The sequence below is a fragment of the Mesitornis unicolor genome, unplaced genomic scaffold (genome assembly GCF_000695765.1).
Source record: "Mesitornis unicolor isolate BGI_N332 unplaced genomic scaffold, ASM69576v1 scaffold11902, whole genome shotgun sequence".
NCBI classification, from domain to species: Eukaryota; Metazoa; Chordata; class Aves; order Mesitornithiformes; family Mesitornithidae; genus Mesitornis; species Mesitornis unicolor.
In genome coordinates, this window is record NW_010167228.1 from 44073 (window position 1) to 67860 (window position 23788).

Below are 23788 nucleotides of genomic sequence, written 5' to 3' on the forward strand. Positions count from 1 at the left end.
ACAGTCAGAGTTAGAGATCTTACACAGGTCCTTCATAAATGAGCAGAGATAGGCACTTCCAAATGACCACATAATATACTCAGGTGGATTGAAACACTCTTAGACGTAACTGCTTCTCTCCAGCAATATTAAAAGAGAGCAAAGACAATCCCTCTCCTAATAGAGGAATCTCAGGGAGCTGATGCCCCAAGAATGCAATGAGATTACCTTGCACCTTTTTGTGAGTAGCTCATAGCTCCTGCAATAACTACTACATCGTAAAATCCCGTGTAAACAAACTCTTGAAATCATTACTTTCAGCGATGTGTTATGAATGTAGCAATTTTCAGCGAAAAATGTCCTCTAGTCAATGCTTTGAGTGCTGTGTCTTCTGGTCCAGGTCTTCTGTCTTTCCCCAGTCTTTAACCGTATGTTGGATATTCCACCTTTGTCCTGTGCAGGTCCGGATAACAAGCCTGTGTGAAACTGTATCATCTGCTGCGATTTCAAGGCATCTTTTAGTGCTCCTGTTGATTACAGCTGATCCCTACAAAAGGAAAGGAAATAGGAGAGAGGCTGAGGGCTTATAAATTTAGTGTTCAGTCAAGAAGCAATTCTCTCAGCTTCTACAAATGTGTCTGAGAAACTAGTAGGTCATGGACCTCAAAGAAAAATGTTGTGTTTTCCTCAGGTTAACAATGCCTGACAGCTTGCTCCAAGGCATACTAAAATGTATTCAGAGGTTTATTTTGTGTCTATTTTTTGGAACTGGGGGGGATGTTTGTTATTTGTGAGTTTGAGGTTTTTTTAAAGTTCAGAAAAATCATTTTAGGAAATTTTAATACTGTATTCTCTTTTGAAATAAGAGAGCTAATAGCCGGTAAGAATATTCATCTCTTATCTCCAAGTCAGTATTTCACTACCAACAACTATGAATGAGGTGGGGTGTGATTAAGTCAAGTCATCACTCTGGAAATGAGGATTTTTCTAAGGGGTTGGACTCCAGAGTAAACAGGATCTTACCCGGCTCATTCAGGCACCCAGTTGTGTCACTATGATAATGCTTGATGCATGCAAGGAACTAGAAGTTTACTTTTAGGGCGAGTCTAAATCTTCCAGAAACATACCTGCACCTTTTTCTAAGTTTTGTAGTTATAGACCAGACTAAAGATAAAGGAAACCCCATGTTAGCGGAATTTCTCCAGACAATTTAGGTCTATATTATTTGTTGCACATCACTGAAACCTTTGTCTTTCACCAATTCACTTCTATTCTCTAACACTCTCTCACAAGATTAGTCTCCTGCCTAGTTTTTCACTGAGAGGGATACAGTAAACAGACTCACACATTACATGTAAAATCAGTTAATTAATAATTACCTAAAGCTAACAAGGTTTTTACCAACACAGGGGAGAAACTGCATGGCTTCCCATCCCGCCTCTTCCTCCATCATTATTGCTGCTGCCTGTTTATCCTGCCCCAGCAGCACAGCAGTATCTTTCTTAGACTAGCTGACTAAGATAGTATTGTAATATTCTGTGTCAGAGGCACTGAATGCAGAATATGAAAGTACCATTTGGGATCTTAAGCATGTCCACATAGACCCTGCACAAGTGGAGACGAGTGAACATGGCTTGAAGGCTCTCATCGTCGGCTGTAACCTGAGCTCTGAAAGAATGAAACTAGCCTGATCTCCAACAAGGATTTCCATGTTCAGATGCTGGTACAGAAGATGGTACCAGAGAGTGAGCAGGACAAGGTGTCAGCCCACTTTTTCCTCTAAGACCAACAAGTCCCATGAGGAGGCGGGGAAGACAGATCATAGAATCACAGAATGGTTTGGTTTGAAAGGAACCTTAAAGATCATCCAGTCCAACCTCCCTGCCATGGATAGAGACACCTCCCACCAGACCAGGCTGTTCAAAGCCCTAGGTCCAACCTGACCTTGTACACTTCCAAGGAGGGGGCATCCACAACTTCCCTGGGCAACCTGTGCCAGTGCCTCACCACACTCATAGTAAATAATTTCTTCCAAATATCTAGTATAAAGCTACCCTCTTCCAGTTTAAAACCATTTCCCCTCATTCTATCACTACCTGCCCTTCTAAAAAGTCCCTCCTCAGCTTTCCTGCTGGACTCCTTCAGGACCTGGAAGGCCGCAATAAGGTCCCCCGGGAGCCTTCTCTTCTCCAGGCTGAACAGCCCCAACTCTCTCAGCCAGTCCTCGTAGGGGAGGTGCTCCAGCCCTCTGATCATCTTTCTGCCCCTTCTCTGGACTCCCTCCAGATGGCGGACAGCAGAGAGAGTGTTCACAACGTAAAGTCAGATCATCAAAAGCTACAGAGGCACCTGGGCTTGCACATTCCCTACCTCTTAGCTGGGCTGTGATAACTGAGCAAGTGAGTGGTTTTAGTCAGCCCAGCTAGAAATAAAGACTTAAACCATTAATTAAAAGGCTTAAATAAGTCGATTTCACCAAGACTGACAGACAGTTGGAGGACAAATATGTAGCTGTGGTTCAGACAGCAAGTGAGAACTGGTTAAATTCTGGTAACTCGGTTAACTTCAGCTGTGTGACCATTCCTTTGTTTTTTACCACCACACACCCCTGAAGACTTAATTAACTTCGCCACAGCTCTTGCAGTGGCACCTGCAAGTCTTGAAATTGAGACAATGTAATTCAGAAGCAAACTGCTTTGCAAGGAAAGTGTCTAAGAATTTATTATAATGGAAAAGCTTATTGAAAAGCAGGGATATAGAAATCCACCCACCTGCTTAAAATCCCAGTGCAAGTTCAGGCCTTTATTCACAGCTGTGTCACATTGCTCTAAAACTGGCAGGTCCTCATTCCCAGGGTCCGTTAGGCATCTATCAGCTGAATTCAATTGGGCATGTAAACCTCCTATGTACATTTCTCCAGTAGTGTGATAAAAGATGTGCTGAAAGAGAAAGTGACACCACTGTCAGTGAAGTTACCAATGAATTAAGTTACCAAGGAAATCTCATCATCAGATGATAGCAGACAGTTCCAAAACTGATATTGAGATGTATCAGCTGCACAGCACCAGCATTCACTGATCTGTCAGGAATTAAACCAGGATGAATTTGACTCTATTCAACATCTTTCTCCTTTCCAATGAAAAAAACCCAAGATGCTTTTATAAGCATGAATGGTGAGCCTTAGTTTTCCTCCTGCTGAGAGGACAGGCACTACTGAGAGGACAGGCAATGAGGTGCGAGGAAGAGTTCTCTCCCATTCATACCACCAATCTTCTGTTAATCAACAGGATCCATCAGTATCAACATGAGGTCACACAATTTTTTTGGCAACGCTAACTCAAAAACCTTAGTTTAATGCACTTAGAACTCCACCTGCTCTGCTGCCAGTTGCATTGGGGAGCAGAATTTAACGAAACAAAGGTTAATATTCCCCTTTAGACAGCACAGAGGTAATAGTTTTGAAGTGCCTATTTCATGGCCCTGTGGAGGCTTGAGAGGAACAGTTAGCAACAGCTCATATGTGAAAATCTGATCAGTTGCTTGCATTACCTGTGATGAGTATGTATGACAGGGATACATAATTGGTGTGTTTCCAGGGACAGGGCCTTGATCAATACAGATATCTTCTTTCAATGTGTTTTTCATCTGCAGAATAAAACAGGATATTTACTGCAGGGAACAGCTATCCTGTTTTCAACTCCTCACCAAAAATTTTAGAAATTGTCCTGAGAGCAAAGCTACTTTTTTTCAGAGCTCTGCATTGAACCCTGAAATGGAAGATACAATATGAGTTTAGAAAAATCTCAGATTACCTTTGTAGAAAAGATTCATTACAGAAAATAATCAAAAGAAAATCTCAGTTCCTTCGAAGACTCATCGATGACGTGCCATGCAGCACCTTGTCAGAAATCACAAGGCAGCTCCAAACAGGTGACTACCACTGCCCAGCTCCAGCAAGGTGCACAAGCTTGAGTCTAGAAAATGCCTACCTCTATTAAGAAGCCACTGCACTGACAATTAGTTTTCTCTTTTGCAAATAGTGGCCTGACTTCCAGTGTACTACATGCTATCTTGATTCATGTCTGCATGCTTTCCGAATTATCCTGCTAATCTCCAGGGGAAAAAAAATCCATACTATTCCACTGAAAAATTCATGCCCTTACAAGATGTTATTGATCCATCCTTGTTGGTCAATAGACGAGTTTGCATGTAGTAAAAAAAAAAAAGCATGTTAAACACTTTCCCAAATACTGTTGTGCTCCCATCAGTAAATGCACGATAACCACAGTTTAAAAGTTCTAGAATGACAACTAATATTAAAAAGACTTTAGAAAGCTTCAGTATCTAGGAAGACTTGTAAAAGTCTTTTTAAAGTTCCTAGGAAAATATATCATAATCAACAAAACAATATTCACAACAGTTCTTCATAACGGTAGAGCTAATGACTTATTCCATATTTCAAATAAACAGACTTAATACTTACTGTTCCATAGCCAACAATGTTGGGAAGATATATTAAATTAGGGTAAATGGTTTTTATGTACCAGTCAAAGCCTTTACAGTTCAGTTTTTTCCTCAGCTCTTTTCTGGAAGAAACATCTCCAAAGTCTACTCCAGGATTCTGCAAGAACAACATATTTAATTTCATAACACTAAGATGGTCTGATAAACTAGGGAAAATACAGCCTTATTTCTCCATATTGTCTAGTCATAACAAAAAAATATTTAAAAGTTCATTAAAAAAACAAACTAAATTTTTTAAAATTTCAGAACTTTTGCCTAGAAGTGCCAATAAATTACAGAAAAAAGTAATGTGTTATGACTTCATAAATATAAAGAATATCAAAGTTAGATATGGATAGGAAATAGTTTTCATACTGACAAAAAAGCCCAAACAACTAGCTCAAAGCAAAAAAAAAAATAAGACAGAGCCTGTTAACAACCTTAGTTTGATCAATAGTCTGTTGACAGTGACGCTCATCTCATGTGGGAGCAATCAAGATTCAAACAGTTGTTTCCAAGACTGTGTAATATCTTATGCTAAGTGGGTGAGCTCCAGCAGGAAATTTTGACAGAAATCAACCCAACAGGAGCTTACACCCTGTCTTTAAGCAGTTCTGTAAAATGCAGTCTGTGACCCAAATCAGTTAGGTTAGGAATTTCAAAAAGAATAATATATCCCAGAGAAAAGGGGTCATTAAAGATGAAAAAGTTAAAACTAATAATTGTGTTCCTACTAACAGCTTAGTTTTTGATGACTAGCATTTCCAGATGAAAAATTCCAAATACTTACAGTAAAAGTTAACTAATGGGGAAGGAAAGTGAATTCTTCTGAAGTTTTGATTTCTGCTATATCACTATACATTTTGTTTCTTTAATATCTCTTTAAGAAAACACAAGAAGTTGGGAGGCTATTCTTCCTATATTAAAGATTCGTAAAACCACTGAAGTGCAGGCTGGGAAAATTAATGCAGTATTTTTTTATTAAATGAAGTTATCAATACTCAAAAGATCTAGTCTTGACACTTCCAGTCCCTTCACCATTTTGTGCAGGACAAAAGGAAAACAAAAACAAAACTTTGGGCTGCAGAGAAGAGAGCTCATTTAATAAGTCATTGAATTGAATAAAAGTAATTGAATATTTGAATTCTCTATTTAAAGTTCAATTTTGCTTATTTAAAAGATATTCAAGGACATGTTCTTTCATGCAAAATTATGAATATCCCAGGTAAAATATTTCCTACTTTTCCTAAAAAAATTAAAATACATTTTGAAAGATTTCATCTTATATTCTTTAAGCTAGGCATCATCTCTTGGTCTGAGCCTAAGAAGAACATGTCTATTATCATGGCTGCTGGATGCCATCCATATCAATAAGTATTAACCAATATTTTAATTTTTTTTTCCCCACAGTGACTCTTATAACCACACTATGCTTCTTTTTGTATGACTACATGCTCTTATTTGACCACTTTGGAACTTTTAGACTTTGGAAACACTTTGAAACACATTAAAACACTGCCACCTCAATTGGAAGATTCCATGCAAAGTAGACCATGTTCTTGTAGTCATCCATCCACACTTCTGCTACCCGCAAGGCATTGCGTTTCATTGCAACACTTAAGTCCAGCAAGTAGGGCTTGTGAGCTCTTTCCAAGTGAGCGATTCTTGAACAAGGAAGCACTTCTATTTTACCTCCACATTGCCAGGCCTAGGTCAAGAAGACAGAAGTTGAGGTAAAGTTGCCTATTTATTCAAACTCTTTACACTTTCTGTTAAAGTGCTCCCATTTCTGCTCCCCCTCCTCCTTCACCAGATGAACTGGCATGCCTTCAGAATTCAAGGCTCTATAGCCTGGCTTGAGCAAATGAAAATAATTTTTCAATACCTTTCGTTTCCACTGTGTGTAGCCCTGTCTCAGGTCCAGGAGAGTAAAAGCATGTTCTTTTATCTTTCTCTTTGCCATCACCATTTTCAAAACTACTCACCAGTTTCTTGTGACAAAACACTCAGATGAATTGGCATAAAAGCACTAAGGTAAACTGGTACATTCTCCCAACTGACCTCACTAGGAGCTAGACTGCTAACCACTATGATGGTTATGGAGCTGCATCCTTCAGAAGCAGAGACATCATCCAAGACATGCCAAGAACAAAACTGGTCCTGTAAAACTTTACACACCAGGTAGAATTAAAAAAAAAAATAAAATAAAAAAAAATCCGGTAGATTCCTGGAAAATGTCTACATGAAATTCAAAGACATACCTAAGCAGGCCACAGTCAACGCTTCAAAAGTACTGAAGGTCCAGAACAAACACACCCAACCTGATTATACATGAACCAGTGTAAATGTGGAAGCTCTTCAAAAGGCAAGCAGCTATGCAGAACTGAACTCAAGCTGGCAAGTCCACATGGCACCACATAATGCAGATTTATTGTCCTAGTTTAGTGATCATAGCACAGTGCTCCATTATGTGCTAGTGAATTCGTTCACATTAAATTTTCCACTACTGGCAGCTGGCTAAAGAAAAACATGAGAGGCAGCTTGCATGCTAACCAAGTATTTTTGACACAAGAAACCTGCAAGATGGAAATAAACAGAGATCTTCGATACTATTTTTACAGTCTATTTTCAGAGCAGCTTTTTGTTTTAACTGAAGCAATTCTCCATTGTTTTCACCTCCAGAACTTGTGTAAATGACTGCAGAGTAGACATACACATTCACAACTGTGAATGGTGCAGGACAATAAAGAATAAAGTGTAAATGTTTTTCTTCAAGCAACAGAACTGAAATACTAATCCACAACCTGACTCACAAGACATGAAGTAATGACATGGGACATTTCAGTCTCACAGATAGAATCTGAAGCATGAAGTCTTTGGCCATGTACACCGCAAGTAGTGGAGAAATGTGTCAACTTCTAAAATCAACCCAAGTTAGTACGTCCACATGCCTTGGATTAGTGCCTATCACACAGGGGCTTTATTTAACATAGGATTTAGCATGTTTGGAAGGCTGTGCTACTTTATTTCCTATTAATCATCTCTTCTACAAATAAAAAGAAAAACTCATTTCAGCCTATTTCTGCTAAATTGTCACATATTGCAGGAACTGTTTGTTCTCTTTCTTTCAGATTATTCAATTACTCCATGTATTTCCTGATGTACAGTCCCAGAACTCAAAATACAACTCCAGAAGAGAACTTAGAAGTAGAAGGATCATCAATGCCATCGTTTCCCATCCAGCTGCATGGCCATATTGAAGCATACAAAGTCTGTTACTCCTTGTTCTTTTCTAGCTAGACATTCCTCAATCTACACCTCTGTATTTGTTTATTATTCATGTTTCTCCTAATTACTGCTGGTTTTCTTTGCACAAAGCATGCTACCCTATTATAGAAAAAAAAACAACCCTAGACTTGTTTAACATGATTTGTTCAGACAAATGTATATTGTCTGTATTTTCTTTTATGTGCTTATTAATAGATGCCAGAATGAAAAAAGAAAACTTGTAAGAATATGAGAAATTGTCCATACTGGACCAGCAGTCCATCTACCCTAGTATACTGTATCCTACAGTAACTGCAAACTTATTCCTGGAGAAGGTTAGGAACAAGACTCTCATATCTCCTGATTATTTTCAGGTCAGGGGACATTTTTCAAATTCTTGTGATTCATTTTTATTTACTAACTCTGAGTAAGTTTGTATACCATAACTTACTAACTCTGAGTAAGTTTGTATACCATAACTGTTCAGTCTCCTCACAAATGACTGCAAGTATTTAAAACCCACAATACTTTCTGGAGGGAGCTCTGCTCTCAATCTGTTGGTCTGGCCTGCTACTAGAAGAATGGAATATCTCTTCCTCACGTTAATTTTGAAACTGGTTACTGACTTCTTTCAAAATACCCTAGTTTTCACTGAATCACAGAATCACAGAATATTAGAAGTTGAAAGGGACCTCGAAAGATCATCCAGTCCAACCACCCTGCCAGAGCAGGATCACCTAGACTAGGTTGCAGAGGAACACGTCCAGGTAGGTTTTGAATGTCTCCAGAGAAGGAGACTCCACAACCTCTCTGGGCAGCCTGGTCCAGTGCTCCGTAACCCTTACAGTAAAAAAGTTTTTCCTCATGTTCAGATTGAACCTCCTATGCTCCAGCTTGCTCCCATTGCCCCTTGTTCTATCATTGGACATCACTGAGAAGAGCCTGGCTCCTTCCTCCTGACACTCGCCCTTCACAAATTTATAGACATTAATGAGGTCACCCCTCAGTCTCCTCTTCTCCAAGCTAAAAAGACCCAACTCCCTCAGCCACTCCTCATAAGGGAGATGCTCCATTCCCTCAATCATCTTAATTTTCATATTTACAGAGAAAGAGAATAATCAAATATTTTTTTCCTAGACATTTAAATCTTGCAACAGGTTTAAAATTCTTATTTCCTACCATCCTTTCTCTTTATAGAGGTAAGTGGTATGTTAATTTTTTTTTCTTCTCAGGTCTTCTAGAATGTCTCCAACCATCATTACTTTAAAAAAATACTCATCAGTAGACCTTTTAGTGCTCTCACATGTTCCCTAATCAATAAAGACACTCCAGATAAAACTGGAATTTCCCTTAATCCACAACTTCCTTTAACTTGATCTTATCTTAACCTTCTGGTGAGCCAAGAGACATATACCTCAAATTTCTACAAAGAACCACATCTTGCAAGATTCAGTATTTCCTCACTGAATTAGATTTTTGTGTCAGGAGTCAAAATTCTTAAGAAGTATCAACAAAAGCCTGGTAATGAGCATTAAACACTTTTGGAAATCTGTCACTTCTCTTTTGTATGCAAAATAAAACAGAATTGTTCTGAAATATTAACCCATGCTTTGGACAATAACCAGTGGCTTGAGTGCTTTCAAAAACATGACATCCTAGTTTTCACTGTCTTTCTGAAAAAGATGAAAAAAATAGGCTTACCCTCAGGCCAAGTTCCACATTTTCTCCTCCATATATGTGCATTCCACTGTCCAGTACACCAATCTCACCCAAAAATTTCCTATCTGCTGCAAAAATCCCCATTATAGATGGGCTCCTGGACAACCAAACAAGTAAAAAACAGAAAGAAGCAACAATGATGGAAATAAAATAAAGTCAAGTAGCCATCAATCACATCTTGAGTTTCTGGGTCTCCAGTCGTATATGAAAGAGAATAACATTTAATTCAGAACAACAAGTGTATCAACTTTAAAGAATCCTGAAGATAGCAAATAAACTTTATCAATGGTCTAAAAAGCATGATATAGTATTTTTTAAAGAATTAGATCTATTTTGAGAGGAGATGTAACAACAATTTTCACATATTTAAAACAATAAGAAAGAAATCAGATTATACTGCAGAAAGGAAAATTTAAGTGTGAACTAACACTACCTAACTTTAAGCAAACTTAAACACTAAAGCCCGTTGCCAACAGGGATTGTAGAATCACTGTCAATTGAGGTTTTGAAAGAGAGATGAGACAACTGTCTGGCAGGACAAAATCCTCTGTAGACTAATCCATCCTAGAGGTGAGGGAAAGGAGAATGAAAGGGCATTTGGTGCTCTTTTGATATCCCCATTCTCTATGGCCAAACCCATTTCAGTTTCCTCTGGCCTTAAGAATTGTGGACACTCCCATGTGAAACATTCTTTAGCCTACGTTTGGCTTGCTTTCACTCCGTTCTTCTACCCAAACCATTAATGCTCACTACATAATGTTTTGAACACATACATGTTCACCATAGTTCCTTATCTAGGTATCTATACAGCCTTATCTCAAATGCTTGGCTGCCAGATGTAGCAGTATACAAATGAAGAAATCTGCAATATCATCTGACAAACACAGTACATTATTTTCAAATGTTTTCACAGTGCCTTTTGTCCTCAAGATCTGCACTGTAAATTTTAAAGCCCTTTATAAAAAGAAGTGTATTGAGTTAACCCTGGCTGGCTGCCATCAGGCACCCACAAAGCTGATCTCTCATTCCTCCTTCTCATCAAGATAGAGGAAGACAATAAGATGAAAAAGCTCATGGGCCAAAATAAGGATAGGAAAGTCGCTCAGCAGTTACCATTACCAACAAAATAGGCTCAACTTGTAGAATACTAATTTAATTTATTGCTAATCTAAAATAAAGGAGGATAGTGAGAGATAAAAACAAAACTAAATCACCTTCCCTCCATCCCCCCTTGTGGATAAGTGCTCTGGCATAGTCCTCTACAGGCTGCAGCAGGGCAACCTGCTTCACCATGGTCTTCTCCACAGGCTGCAGGGGAATCTCCGCTCAGGCGCCTGAAGCACCTCCTCCACCTCTTTTTTCACTAATCTCAGTGTCTGCAAGGCTGTTTTTCTCATATTTCTTCCTCAATCCTCTCACTCACAGCTGCTGTGCAGTATTTTTACCCTATCTTAAAGACATTATTGCAGAGGCACCACCGGCATTGCTGATTGGCTCAGCTTTGGCCATGCCCATTTTGAAGCCAGCTGGATCAGGCTTTATTCAACCTCTTTTTACAGAAGCCACCCCTCCAACTTCCACACTAATAAAATCTTGTCACATAAACTCAATAAAATAAGATAGGACTAAAAAAATCTAATGACTGTATCTTCTCTCATTAGTTTTTCTAATATTGTTTAGTGGATGGCTAAGGGACAGTCAATAACATCTGACATCCTTGTAGAATAAGGAAACAAATGAAGTTATATATTCATCATGAGATGGCTCCTGGTATCACAGTGCCAGTAACCATCTTGTGTTGAATACATAAACTAATCTGAGCAGATAAGGAAGGTATCAGAAACAGAAGCAAATATATTGGAACCTAAGCCTAGGAGTAAGGGGTCACTGTAGGTATAGCAGCTGTGTGCATCAAGTTCATGTATTTTTCTTGCTTTTGTGTGACACAGAAGTAGTAAAGGTAGAAAAAGGCTGCCCAGGATCACTGTAATCATGTCACATCAGGATCTTTAAAGAAAGTAGCACAACTTGAATCCATGCGAGTCCTCACAGACTCGATGCAATGGTCCAGCAAAGTTGTAAGATTCATTCATATCCTTGGGCAAGCATGGAGAGGGGCCACAGTCCATCTTGTGTTGTCAATATATATGCTACTACACTCCTATCTAAAGAACATAAGACAGAATAATCAATGACACAAGTATTGCTTGAAAACCTGACAGCAGGATCTGCACAGGGCAGATTCAGTAATACAGCAATGAAACTGGTATACCGAGATACTCAGGGCTGCTGAAGAACCCACACTTCCAAACCAGCTACCTAGATATAATGTGCTTCGTAGTTATCTATACCACCACCTATGAAACATCTTTCCTCTGCTATCTCTATATTGGATATCATGTACCTTGGCTTACTCTCAAATGCTATTCATACTTACCGGATGGGAGCTGTTTCATCTTTAAGAGCATACCAGTCAGCTGGTAAAGCTTCATAAGCACACCAGAGTGCCCAGTCAAATCCATCTGCAGCCGGTGAATACTGAAGAAGCTCAAAGTCATCAAAACGAACATTGTCAAATACTGGTGATATTATAACAGTGCGATCTTCTTTTATTCGAGACAAAATAGGTTCAGCCCTACCAAAATTAACAAACAGAGTCTATTCATCTTGAAAAAGCAGAAATCTAATGAACAGTACTAAACTTTACTGATTTTAAAACTGGGTCAGATAGTTTATTTAAGTCATTGACTTTGGCCTCTACAAAAATTTAGTCTTGAAGTGCTAGTAACCCAAATGGCTAATGCCATGGCTCAGTTCTCCCTTCTGCTAGGCACCTTCTGCATTTTGACTGTCACTAATACTAACCATAAGTTCCATAGTTAACTTTCTGAGTTTATTGCTATCTGGTCTGCTTCCTACAGGCTCTAGAGAGTCTTCACTATCTGCATGAAGAGATAAGGAATGGGAATGGAAAGGAAAGAAACCCCAAAAGGTGCTGTAAGCCCTGAGGTTGATCATTCACCTTCTTTCTCCTGTGTATTGATGGCACAGCTGCGGTGACCAATCAGTGAACTCCTACAATGGAAGAAGGCTTAGAGAAGGTAGGCAAGGATGATGTGCTCACAAAGCTCAAAGAGGAATGTAGAGAATGACTACAGCTATCACAAAAGTAGCTGAACTAATCCCAACACCAAGGGGACTGGAGGGTGGCCCTTGTTGTAGATAAATGGTGGTGTCAGTTGACTGGGTCAACTGGTTATGTACACGGTCTTCCTAAAATAATCAATAGAAAGTATTATCTTTCTGACCCAGCCAGACCAACATAGAAGTGTTTATGTGGCTCAGACCAACACAGGGTAGAAAAACCTGAGTACCCATCAAAATGAACTTTGAAGACAACAATGCACTTGAGTTGGTTCAATCCATGTATTTCCTTTCCAGCAACTGGAGATGCCCAAGATCTTGACAGTGAGCATATAAAGAGCAGTAATATGAATCCTGTTTGTATCGTGATTCAACTGTATATAGCATTTGCTATATTGTGCTCATGTGATTTCAGTATATTGCTGTATCACTTTTCTAAACCAAAATCCTGTGTACCTTCAAATAAGTAAATTTAGCATTAAAACACTAAACCCTCCTCAGGTGGAATATCTAAAAGAACCTTGTCAGGGAGTATCAGACTCCAACAGGGGGTGTCTTTTTGCTGGAGCCAAATCGTTGTTAGGCCTGGAAGAACTGACTTTATCTTTCCTTACATACTCTTGACAGCCCAACCTATCGTAATGAGTCCTGAAAGCCATGACTATAGGACTCCAGTATTGACTTTAGGACTGTAACAGCTAGAGTGTGTTAGTTAGTGTGTTATTGAAAGACAAAGAAAAATCTGGACCACACAGAGCCATTTTGGCCTAAGAATGGCTGGGAGAAGAACCTTGCTCCCAGAAAAGAAGACAACATGGAAAATAGTCAGCCAGTGAATTCAACAACCCAGAGGGGAGAGGATGTAAAAGAGGTTTGACACAAACTACCACCATAGACATCGCTATCTAACAGAATGTAAGTATCGACCATCAGCCACTTGTTTTGTCTCTCTTTGCAAAAAGAGTCCTGCAGAACTACAAGTCACTATTAAACTAACAGGCACCAGTAAATAAATATTAGTCAAAGCTGTAATAAGAATCAAAACAATTTAAAAAATCATTGGGTATTATGGCTGTGTAATATACTCAACAAAGGCCAAAACTGCTGGCAGTGGAACTAAACAACCTGCATCATTCTTATGTTATTTCCCTGTGTGACATCTTTTTTCCTAGAAATGTAATAAATATCTAGAAAAGGTAGGCCTTTCTCTCTTCCTCTTCACTAAACAGCTTATTCTGTTACCTGTCTGCTTTGCTATTTCTTTCAAACAATTTTATCCCTTTTACTCTCAGAAGTAAATGACTTGGTAGCTGCTAATTAACATGTGGGAGGCCAGGAAGGAGAGCCGTATATGGGATGCCTGTCCCAGCTACACAGTTACACACTCCTTGTCTATTCCTCTCTCCCCACTTCAGAACCCCCCCAGTCTTCGTAATCTTACCATGCAGTATTCACTTCAATATGGGCATCCAAAATTGCAACAACATCTGCAGTTGATGCCTCCCAGCCAGAAATCCGGGCTTGTGTTAGGCCTTGTCTTTTCTGATGTCTGATAATCTTCAGCAGTCCAGGATGGTTTATATCATAATTTTTGATGCGTGTTTCCAAAGGTCCTTTTAGATCATCTAAAACCAGCACCCCCATTTGAATGATTTAAAAAAAAAAAAAAGTTAAGAAAGGAGTTATCAATACTAAGAAATTGAAAAGATCATGTAGGTAATGACTTTCTATCTTCTCCCCATTCCAGACTGAAAACTGATTTGTTCTGTCCAATAGAACAGGTGGCGTTATTCAGGTACTGATGAAATCAAGAGGTTTGTTTTTAAAACCAGCTTCCATTCCAATAATTTAGTTAAGTACCTCAATTTCATTTACATATAGTGCTATTATAGGGCTTCTAAACCGTACACAAACACATCAGTATGTGGAAACTTTAGAAGTGCACCACAACAGCAACCAACTAGCTGTCTTAGTGCAGTAATTTCTGTGTGCATCTTCTACCATGTGGAAAAGAGAAGATAAACAAGCCCTGAGAACGTGAAATGCTCCTGTAAGAACTGTAGGCATGCCAACCCCCTCACCAGAGAAAAAAATAGTGTCAGAAAAGGAATAGAAAGTTGGGACCTCTTCACATCATTTTGGAAATTCATTTAAATTTTTGCTCCACCCAAACTGACATGTTTTTCTAGCAGCTACAAAGTCTTAGAAAAATGAGAAATCAAACACATGTCATCAGGCAAGGAAGAAAAAAAAAAAAAAGACCACCCTTAAGTTCGGGGTCATGATTGTTCCTTACAGATGATTTTACAGTGCTGTGTTCAGCTCAATTTTAAGAGCAACAATGCACCCACCGCTTCCCCAAAAGTATTCTCCACAACCCAAGACACCACTCTTCAGTGAACTATTTCAGATACCTACAGAGATAGTTTTCTTAGCATACTGTCACTTTGGTACCGTGCCTGATGAGACCCTGATGATAAATACTGTCCCACTCCAATTTTTAAACTTTTCGGCTGTCCTTTTTCAGGCTACTGAGCTGCACTTGTTTTTCTCATTTACTCAATTTACTTCTTAATTTTGAGCACTCTACTCTGTGTGCACCCAAAAGGCATTGTGGCATTAAATTAGCAAAGTTCCTGACTTCCCTGGGTCACTTACCGTTTGAACTGTAATCATCTACCAGGATGATTTCTTTCAATAAATGAGATGGTGTTCGGTTAATTATACTAGTAATTGCACGTAAGATGATTGACAGTGCCTCATTCATAAATATAAGTACAACACTGAGTGTTGGAAGGTCTTTTGGATATGTTTTCATTATACAGCTGTAATAGAAGAAAAACAACTTTAGCACAGTTTCTAGAGAAAGTTAGAAAGCAAGGCAGCTGCAAGAATGCAGAATTGGGATGATGGGCTTAAAACATATAGCAAAAATCAGCATAAAAGTAGAAAAAAAGGAATTCCCAAATCCAAGTTTCATTATTCATTTGAACTGCATTCTGTATGTATATCAACCATTGGGGTAAAATTTAAATTTCTGTTAAAACAACAACAACAACAATTACTGTTTCTCAATTCAAAATAGTTATAAAATATTAAAATTAAAGAATACAGTTAACTCATCCAATGATGATTAGTTTACAGTGATTAGGCAGTGGACATGTGAGTGAAATTTGACTTTTTGCATTTACAGGAGATTATGACAGTGTCCAAAGTTGGCAGTAGATAAAATCAAATTAGATAATAATCCCTTTATATGTTCAGTGAAGAAAAACAAGCTAGGTCTAGCTACACTTTTAAACTGACATGTAATAAGGATTCCCTTGGACAAGGAATCTCTTTGGAAATTCTTGAAAGCGCTTCAAAAATCCTTCTTACAGAGTAAGCCAGGCTTTGTGGAACTCTATGCTACTCCAGAATAAATTGTTCCAAGTACTGAAACAAACTCATTTTGTGCTATTTGAACATGTCTGTACTTCCTGCTTGCTATCAAAAGATTTTCTTTTTTTTAAGTATATATTGGGAATATATATTGGAATATCTGCTAATTAACACCCTGGCCACCAGGCAGATGGTGAGGACTAGGTCTTCTTCATAGTGCTAAGCACTAACTCCCTCTAGAGCAGACAACAGAGCATAGCTGCATTCTCAGGCTGATCATTCCCTGCCCTTAGAAACATGTTCATAAAAGCAATACTCAGACTGTGAGTTGGGTGGCTACCTAATGCAGCTCTCTGAAAGCCAGGCTTATACTCCAGGTAGAACTCTACAGTGGCAGTTGTGCACAAATAGAATGCATTTTTGTTGGAATTTGTCCATTAGCTTTATTCCCCATTAGCACTGGAGCCTGGATGAATAATATCTGCAAAGGCAGTCTCTGAAAATAAATCTTTAGGATGTGTTTCTGTTTCTTTATGATGCTAAGCAGAAAAGCACCAGGCACTGCACCCATTCTTTGGGACCACATAGACTAATCATGCATTTTAGATATTTATAAGCACTGAGAGGGGATCTTATCAATGCTTAAAAATATCTAAAGGGCAGGTGTCAAGAGGGTAGGGCCAGACTCTTTTCAGTGGTGCCCAGCAACAGGTCAAGAGACAACAGGCACTAACTGGAACATGGGAAGTTCCACCTGAACATGAGGAAAAACTTCTTTACTGTGAGGGTGCCAGAGCACTGGACCAGGCTGCCCAGAGAGGTTGTGGAGTCTCCTTCTCTGGAGACATTCAAAACCCACCTGGATGCCAACCTGTGCAGCCTGCTGTAGGTGAACCTTCTTCAGCAGGGGAGTTGGACTAGGTGACCTCAAGAGGTCCCTTCCAGCCCCTACCGTCCTGTGATTTGCTCCAGCCACCTCTCCAAAACTATCCCCCAGTAGAGTGGGGATTGTTAGGCTCAGGGCTGCCTCAAGAGGATTTGTGACTGGCTCACCACTGCAAAAAGCCTGTCTCAACCTTGTCTCCTCTGCAACACTGCCCTACACACATTCACACAACTTCACACCCTCTGCCTGAGCACCCCAAAACATGCTGCACAGAAAGTCCCCTAAACTCACTCTGGAAGCTACTACACAGCCCTCACTCGGCTTCAGACACTGTGAACCAAGGAGTGCATGCAAACTGTCATTACGTGCCAGAGTTAAGGCTTGATCCAAGACCCAGAGGACACCCACAGTCAAGGGCAATGCATTACCGTCTGCCCTAGATGGAACGAGCTCCATCCAAGCAGTACGATGAGGAACCAGTTGCATAACCTGCTCTTTACATCTTCCAGAGGGCTGCCAGTAAGACAACTCCCCTTTTCCCAAGTGCGACATTGTTAATTCACGCCTCGCTTGCAATCCACTCTGCTCCCAACATCCTTTTTGGAAATGCTCTGTCAGATTTAGTACAAGCAACCACAGATACAAAGGTATAGGTTTGCAGTATCTCTGTGACATTCTCCCATGTTTACACCAGTTAATCCCTGTAAAGCTTACTATTATCTTTTGCAATAAACTGTGTATCCTTTTATACTATACAAAAAAAAAGTGTTTGCTTTTTTAACATATACTTGTTCCTAATGAGGATTTTAATAGTTACTTATGCCAGCTCCCATGGTACCACTGGTCTGCATTAAAAAAATATTATCTATTGGATTCAAGAACCAGCTAATTCCTGGAAAAATCCCTTGAGGGTTCTTTTATGAAGTGAATGGCTTACCTAAATCTTATTTACCCCACTATGTTTTTCATGCAGTTAATCCTCAGACTCTTTGCTAGCTTGAGGGAAGTACAGAAAGAAAAATAAGGCTATAAGGAAGCTCATAAGGTCACCGGTCCATTATGGCTATGTCTGAAATATGATACATAGGAGTGCCAGCAATTCAGCTCAAGTGCTGAATCGTCCCTCACCCTTCATGAGACTCACTGGCCAATAATTATTTCCAGCCACCTCTCCTCTTTGATTTCTAATCATCTTTTAATAAGCAGTATAGATATTCCCCACTTAGTCTGCAACATAGCTAAGAAAAACAAGCATTTTGTAAAAAGGGGCAGAATTTTACAACATAGGGGTTTACTTTATCAATTATATTTTGAGGGTTTTACAAAGGGGAAGTTAAGAAACACCACTTTGGATATCTCAGCACATATGAGACTTATGTAAAACAACTTAAGAGACCAGAGAAAGCATGCTTCAGATGTCCTGCCTTTGGAGCTTAAATAGAATGTAAACGGATCGGGTGGTCTCATACCTTCTGAATACTAAAGTTAGTTTTTCCTCTTTTTATTGGCAGTTCGAAGTCCTATATCAATTATAATGTCAGCATTATATTCTTTTTCCTAGGTGTCTTCTTTACACTGTGACTTTTCACAGCCTTTGGAGTATCACAAGTCTGAGCAAAGATTTGGAAGAAAATTATAGGAAAAAAAACTAAACAGAGCACAAATTTGTTAGTAGATAATTTTAACTTAATCCAAAGCAATGCAGATCCTTTTAATCCCTTTCCCTTTAAATTTCATGTATACTTGTGAATGTAGAGAATGTATACTGCACCTGGGAGATCTGGTGTCTTTGATAGGTCGATCCAGAGGTAGACGGTCACTGAGGTAAACATTATACCCATAACTTAAGAACAAATTCTGTGCGACAGTTTGCTCCTCTTCCCTTAAATCTTTACCCCACCGTTTGAACAAAAATGAGTCTGGGTACAGCAAACGTACAATCTTCTTTTCCTCCTTTGCTTTATCAGCTTCGTGGACTTCAGACCTGGAGGTATCTTGCAGTTTCAGATCTATCTGCTTTATACTTTTACGAAATGCTTCCACTGATTTTGCTGATTGAAAATAAAAGAAGGATTAATTATAACAGCAATTGTCAACACACTCATCATCATAACTGAGCCACATTTTACTTATGACACTGCAGGTCAAGAGATCCGTGAAGTTACAACTAAAGTGATATTCACATGAGAGCAGCATCAGACCCTCCTGCCTACATGAGAACAGTTTTTAAACATCACGTTTCACAACAGCCTGCATCAGATTCTGCTCTCAGTAGCATGAGTAAGGGACACTGTGCTGGCATCAGTGGAGAAAACCGTGAGTAGGAGCAACACAAATTGTTAAATCATGCTCAAAAACTTTCCATAATTTTATGCTTGAGCTACATTAGTGTATTAAGGATCCATAATGGGATTCCCATCTAAATCAAGTTGTTGATATATTTGTCTGGAAGGTAAATACAGTAAATGAGCTCTTTGCCATCTCTCTTAATAAGCTTACTGGAATCTTTTGACTTCCGCTCAGAAATATTTGAACAGAGTGAGCCCTAATCTCTCAAGATTTTGTTAGGTTCACAATTCTGTGCCATAATGAAAAGGCACAGATAGCCTGTGTAAGGCTGTCTAGGACATATTGCTTTTGAAGGTAAATAAAATAAATTCAAAACTAAAGATGGAGGAAGAGTCTTCTCCTGGTGTCTCATGAAAGGACAACGGGCAATGAACACAAACTGAAATACAGGGAATTCCATTTAAGCATAATAAATATTTTAAAATTTTAATTTTATTTTTAACTGCTGGAGTGACTGAAAACCAGAACAAGTAGACCATATAGGTTAAGTCTCCATCCTTGGAGATATTCAAACCCTGACTAGACAGTGTTCTGGGGAACCTGCTTTAGTTGATGCTTTGAGCATGAGAATTAGAATAGACCATCTCCAGTGGTGCCTTCCAACCTCAACTATTATGTGATTCCATGACTACTCATTGAAGTGAAGGCTTTAACTTTCTTTCAAATGGCTCTAAGATAATCAACAAAAGCTATGCCCAACTATAGATGTCCACGAGACTAGGTGCCAGTGAAGACATTGTCAGCAGCAACAGTGACAGTATGAGAAGGGAAATTCCTTATTGAGTTCAAGGGTGCCCCAAGTGGCATTTCAAACAGCTAGTTTCAGGCTTGGATGATTGAGACATTCTAGGTTTCTTCTCCTGTTCTACCTACCGTACCTCCCAGCTCTAATGTGCGTAGATGTGGACAACATGACTGTCAAAGCAATGCCAGCCAGCAAAGTTCTGGCTGCTTTAGCCCTCCTATCACTGCCATAAGCTGATTAGATTCAAACAACATGGAAAAAGTGGGAAATCAAACAATGCAAAGGAAATAAAGAGGTGGATTATTCAGCCTTTATTCAAATGGGTCTATTGTGCCCACTTCCCAACAGCCCAACCTTCAACAGATACCGGAAAACAAGGTCAAAATTCACAAACCCCACCATGAGAAATAAAAGACCCTTTCTAAATGAATACTGCTCATATACAAGCATATCTGCTGGGATGCACTTGGCCTTTCACTGTCGTGGGATGAAAGAGAAACAGTCCTGCCAGCAGATTTCACCTAATGCTGCTTGAAAGCATAGTCTAATCGTGCAGGTGATGCTAATTTCACCAGCATCTTTTCCCCACAGCAGCTCTATTGTGTCTATGCTCAAGGTACATAAAGGAAAACGACCAAGTGAGTCACAGTTCCCCTTGTTGCTCACCCACACAGCAGAAGCTGAGGAAATGGGGCGTTTCCAGTTCCTCTCAAAAGTAGCTTTTTATGGCAAACAGAATAAAGACAGGAATAATAGCTGCCCGAGATGAGTATGCTGGTACAAGCACCACCTTAAAACTGCTTAACAATTCTAAAAGAGTTCAGGGTCAAGGACTGTTTAGTATGCAAAAAATAATCATGATGACTCTGAAAAACTCTATTGCTTTGTGTGTAAGTAAAGAAGCTATCGAATCTTTTTGAGATTACAAGAAATAAAAAAAAACCCAGACAAACAAGCCAAACAATCAAAGGTGTCCAGGGAAACCGAAAGAAATATTATTGCTGCTGTCTATTATTCTATCCTTCAGGAAACCTAGATACCAAATCTGCAAAAAATTAAGGGGATTTTACTTACAGAGGTTATGAATGTTCCAGTCCAAATGGTCCAGTCGCTGAAGAATATTATTTTCTTGGTTCAGAGACCGAGGATTAACTTCCAAGGAATCAAGTCTTCCCTTTTTTTGGTCTTGCAGAAAGTGCACCAGGTAACACACAAAACCTGCATTCATGATTAACAGCACAACTTTATGTGGTCTCTTCCATGGTGCCATTGTAAGCTTAAAGAAACTCAGAGTTCTGCTGCTGGTTGGAGTTTGTCTGTGGTTCTGGGTCTGCACTGAGTCTTCTTTCCAGATGCACTGTTCCAAGTTGCCTCTACTTGACTGAGAGCTGAGACTGCTCAGATGAAGTAATTAACAGAGTCTAATGAGTCATAGAACTGATGATGATAAGGTGCAGCTTAAAGGTATTTTCACTTACATGCTTACCTGTATCTGTAAAAGTTATCAGTGTCAGAGATATCACTCAGCTCTCACTGGCTTGTGTAATGAGTCATGTGAACCGAGCAAGCACCTGTGGTGATGCTGTAGGAAGTGCAGGGCTGTTAGGTAGATGACAGAAAGCCTGTCATGCAACAAAGCACACGTACACACAAAGACAGTTGGAATAAACTGCAAGCCAATTCTTTGTTTCCTGATCGTTGGCAGCTGGGGAACTGTGAATCTAATTAAACAGAAATGTGAGAATACATTAAAATGGGTTTTCCATCAGTTTTTGTGCTTGCAGGAAGCAATTGTGACTGGTATAGGGCACTTCACAGCCCTCTTCCACACAGCCTATTCCTGCAGGTCACCATACCAAAACCCTCCCAGTTATGCCTAGTATATGTATGTGAATATGAAGCAACACCCACAGCAATAACTAGTATACAGAGCTTTCCTTTCCATAAAAAATACCAAGCCTCTTCACACTTTCCAGCATTGCTGTCCCAGCAAGGGCCATCTGCTGGCCACAGTCCCTCAGGGTTTCCCTGTCCCAGTATGTGTCCTTTATGGGCCACAGTCCCTTCAGAAGTGTCTCTTTCCAAAAGTGCATCTGCAGCCCCATGCCTCCTCCTCAGCAGTGTCTCCTGCCTTAAAGGCTGATGCTCTTTCTTATGTATATCAATTCATGGCCTCTTAGAATCACAGAATGGTTTGTGTTGGAAGGGACCTTAAAGATCATCCAGCCCAAGCCCCCTGCCATGGGCAGGGACACCTCCCACCAGACCAGGTTGCTCAAAGCCCTGTCCAACCTGGCCTTCAACACTCTCGGGGAGGGGGCATCCACAACTTCCCTGGGTAGCTTGTGCCAGTGTCTCACCACCCTCACAGTGAAGAATTTCTTCCTAATATCTAGTTTAAATCTACCCTCTTCCAGTTTAAAAACATTCCCCTTCGTTCTATCGCTACCTGCTCTGGTAAAAAGTCCCTCCCCAGCTTTCCTATAGGACCCCTTCAGGTACTGGAAGATTGCTATAAGGTCCCCCCAGAACCTCCTCTTCTCCAGGCTGAACAGCCTCAATTCTCTCAGCCAGTCCTCATAGGGGAGGTGTTCCAGCCCTCTGATTATCTTCGTGGTCCTCCTTCGGACCCACTCCAACAGCTCGACGTCCTTCTTATATTGGGGGCCCCAGAACTGGATGAAGTACTCCAGGTGGGGTCTCACAAGAGCAAAGTAGAGGGACAGAATCACCTCCCTAGCACTGCAGCCACCTGCGACAGAAATCTTAAGTTATGCCAGGTACATATTGCTGTAAGCGTTACTTCAAATTCACATCACTAGTGTATAAGTTGGGGTTTTTTTGCCGTCTGTAAAAGTCATCGAATTTTGGCCTGATTCATATGAAAAGAGACACACCAAGACTACTGAAAAATAACTGAGTTATGTATGCCAAGATCCCTCTACTATGTTAACTGCTGATAGAAAAGAAAGGGGGGAGGGGAAAAACCAGGATTTAAAAAAAAAAATAAATCTGAGATCCTTCCTCAAGCAAAAAAGGGCAGGATAGATGGATCTATAGATCTCCTTGATATTCACTTGCATTTCTTTGTCCTCACAGGTCTTCTCATTGCAAATGCTCCTAGGCAGTGTGACTACTCACCTGGCAAGCCCACCTGCACAGAATCACAGAAAGGCTGAAGTTGGAAGGCACCTCTGGAGGTCATCTTGTTCAACCTCCCTGTCCAAGCAGGTCCACCTAGAGCTGGTTGCCCAGGAGCATGTCCAGACAGCTTTTGAATATCTCCAAGGATGGAGACTACACCACCTCTCTGGGCAACTTGGGCTAGTGAGCAGCCAGCCTCATGGTAAGTGTTTCCTGAAGTCCACATGCAGTCCAAGTCACAGGTGGGTTACTTCCTAGGCATGTGGGACATACTATGTGATACTAGGAAGAGCATTTGGGGATTGTACAAGACTTATTATGGGATCCTCAAGAAAGGAACTAAAAGCAGGAAGAAGGAGAGAACAAGGTAGTTTGAGGAGGAACAAACATGGAAGAATGAGTGGCTGATCAGTATGCTTGTCTGGCCATGCTCTGCACCTGATCTGTCCTGTCCTCTTATTACACTCCATTTCTAAGCATATTCCTGGGTGAAGGTCTTTCTATTCTTTGTGCATTAGTTTGCTTGGAGGTCTAAGTGCCAGCAACCGTAAATCATAGTTCAGAGGGACTGTGTGCCTCTGGTGCCAGCAAATTAAGTGACCAAAGTGAGTGAAACCAAGTCTTGGCAATGGAACTGGTGACCTAGAGTTTATCACAAATTGACAGCTAAA

The 23788-nt window shown here is 40.0% G+C and overlaps 1 protein-coding gene across 1 annotated transcript; it reads right to left on the reverse strand.

Moving 5' to 3' along the window:
• Positions 1-346: 346 nt before the first annotated feature.
• GALNT8 (polypeptide N-acetylgalactosaminyltransferase 8) lies at positions 347-22078 on the reverse strand. Its single transcript, XM_010178630.1, has 11 exons — positions 21928-22078; positions 18651-18930; positions 15271-15437; positions 14054-14237; positions 11906-12103; positions 9451-9565; positions 6005-6190; positions 4463-4600; positions 3529-3624; positions 2751-2918; positions 347-526 (listed from the first exon to the last, which is right to left on the reverse strand). Exons 1-11 carry the CDS (start codon positions 22076-22078, stop codon positions 347-349), a joined length of 1863 nt encoding a protein of 620 aa, XP_010176932.1.
• Between the last annotated feature and the right edge of the window lie 1710 nt (positions 22079-23788).

Excerpts from the sequence above, each read along its gene's own strand:
- GALNT8 (XM_010178630.1), bottom strand. The coding sequence starts at position 22,078 with ATGGGGCTGCAGATGCACTTTTGGAAAGAGACACTTCTGAAGGGACTG. Across the intron at positions 4,601-6,004 it reads CATGGAATCTTCCAATTGAG|AATCCTGGAGTAGACTTTGG; the intron begins GTGGCAGTGTTT and ends TTGTTCTTGCAG. Across the intron at positions 527-2,750 it reads TGCACTGGGATTTTAAGCAG|GGATCAGCTGTAATCAACAG; the intron begins GTGGGTGGATTT and ends TTCCTTTTGTAG.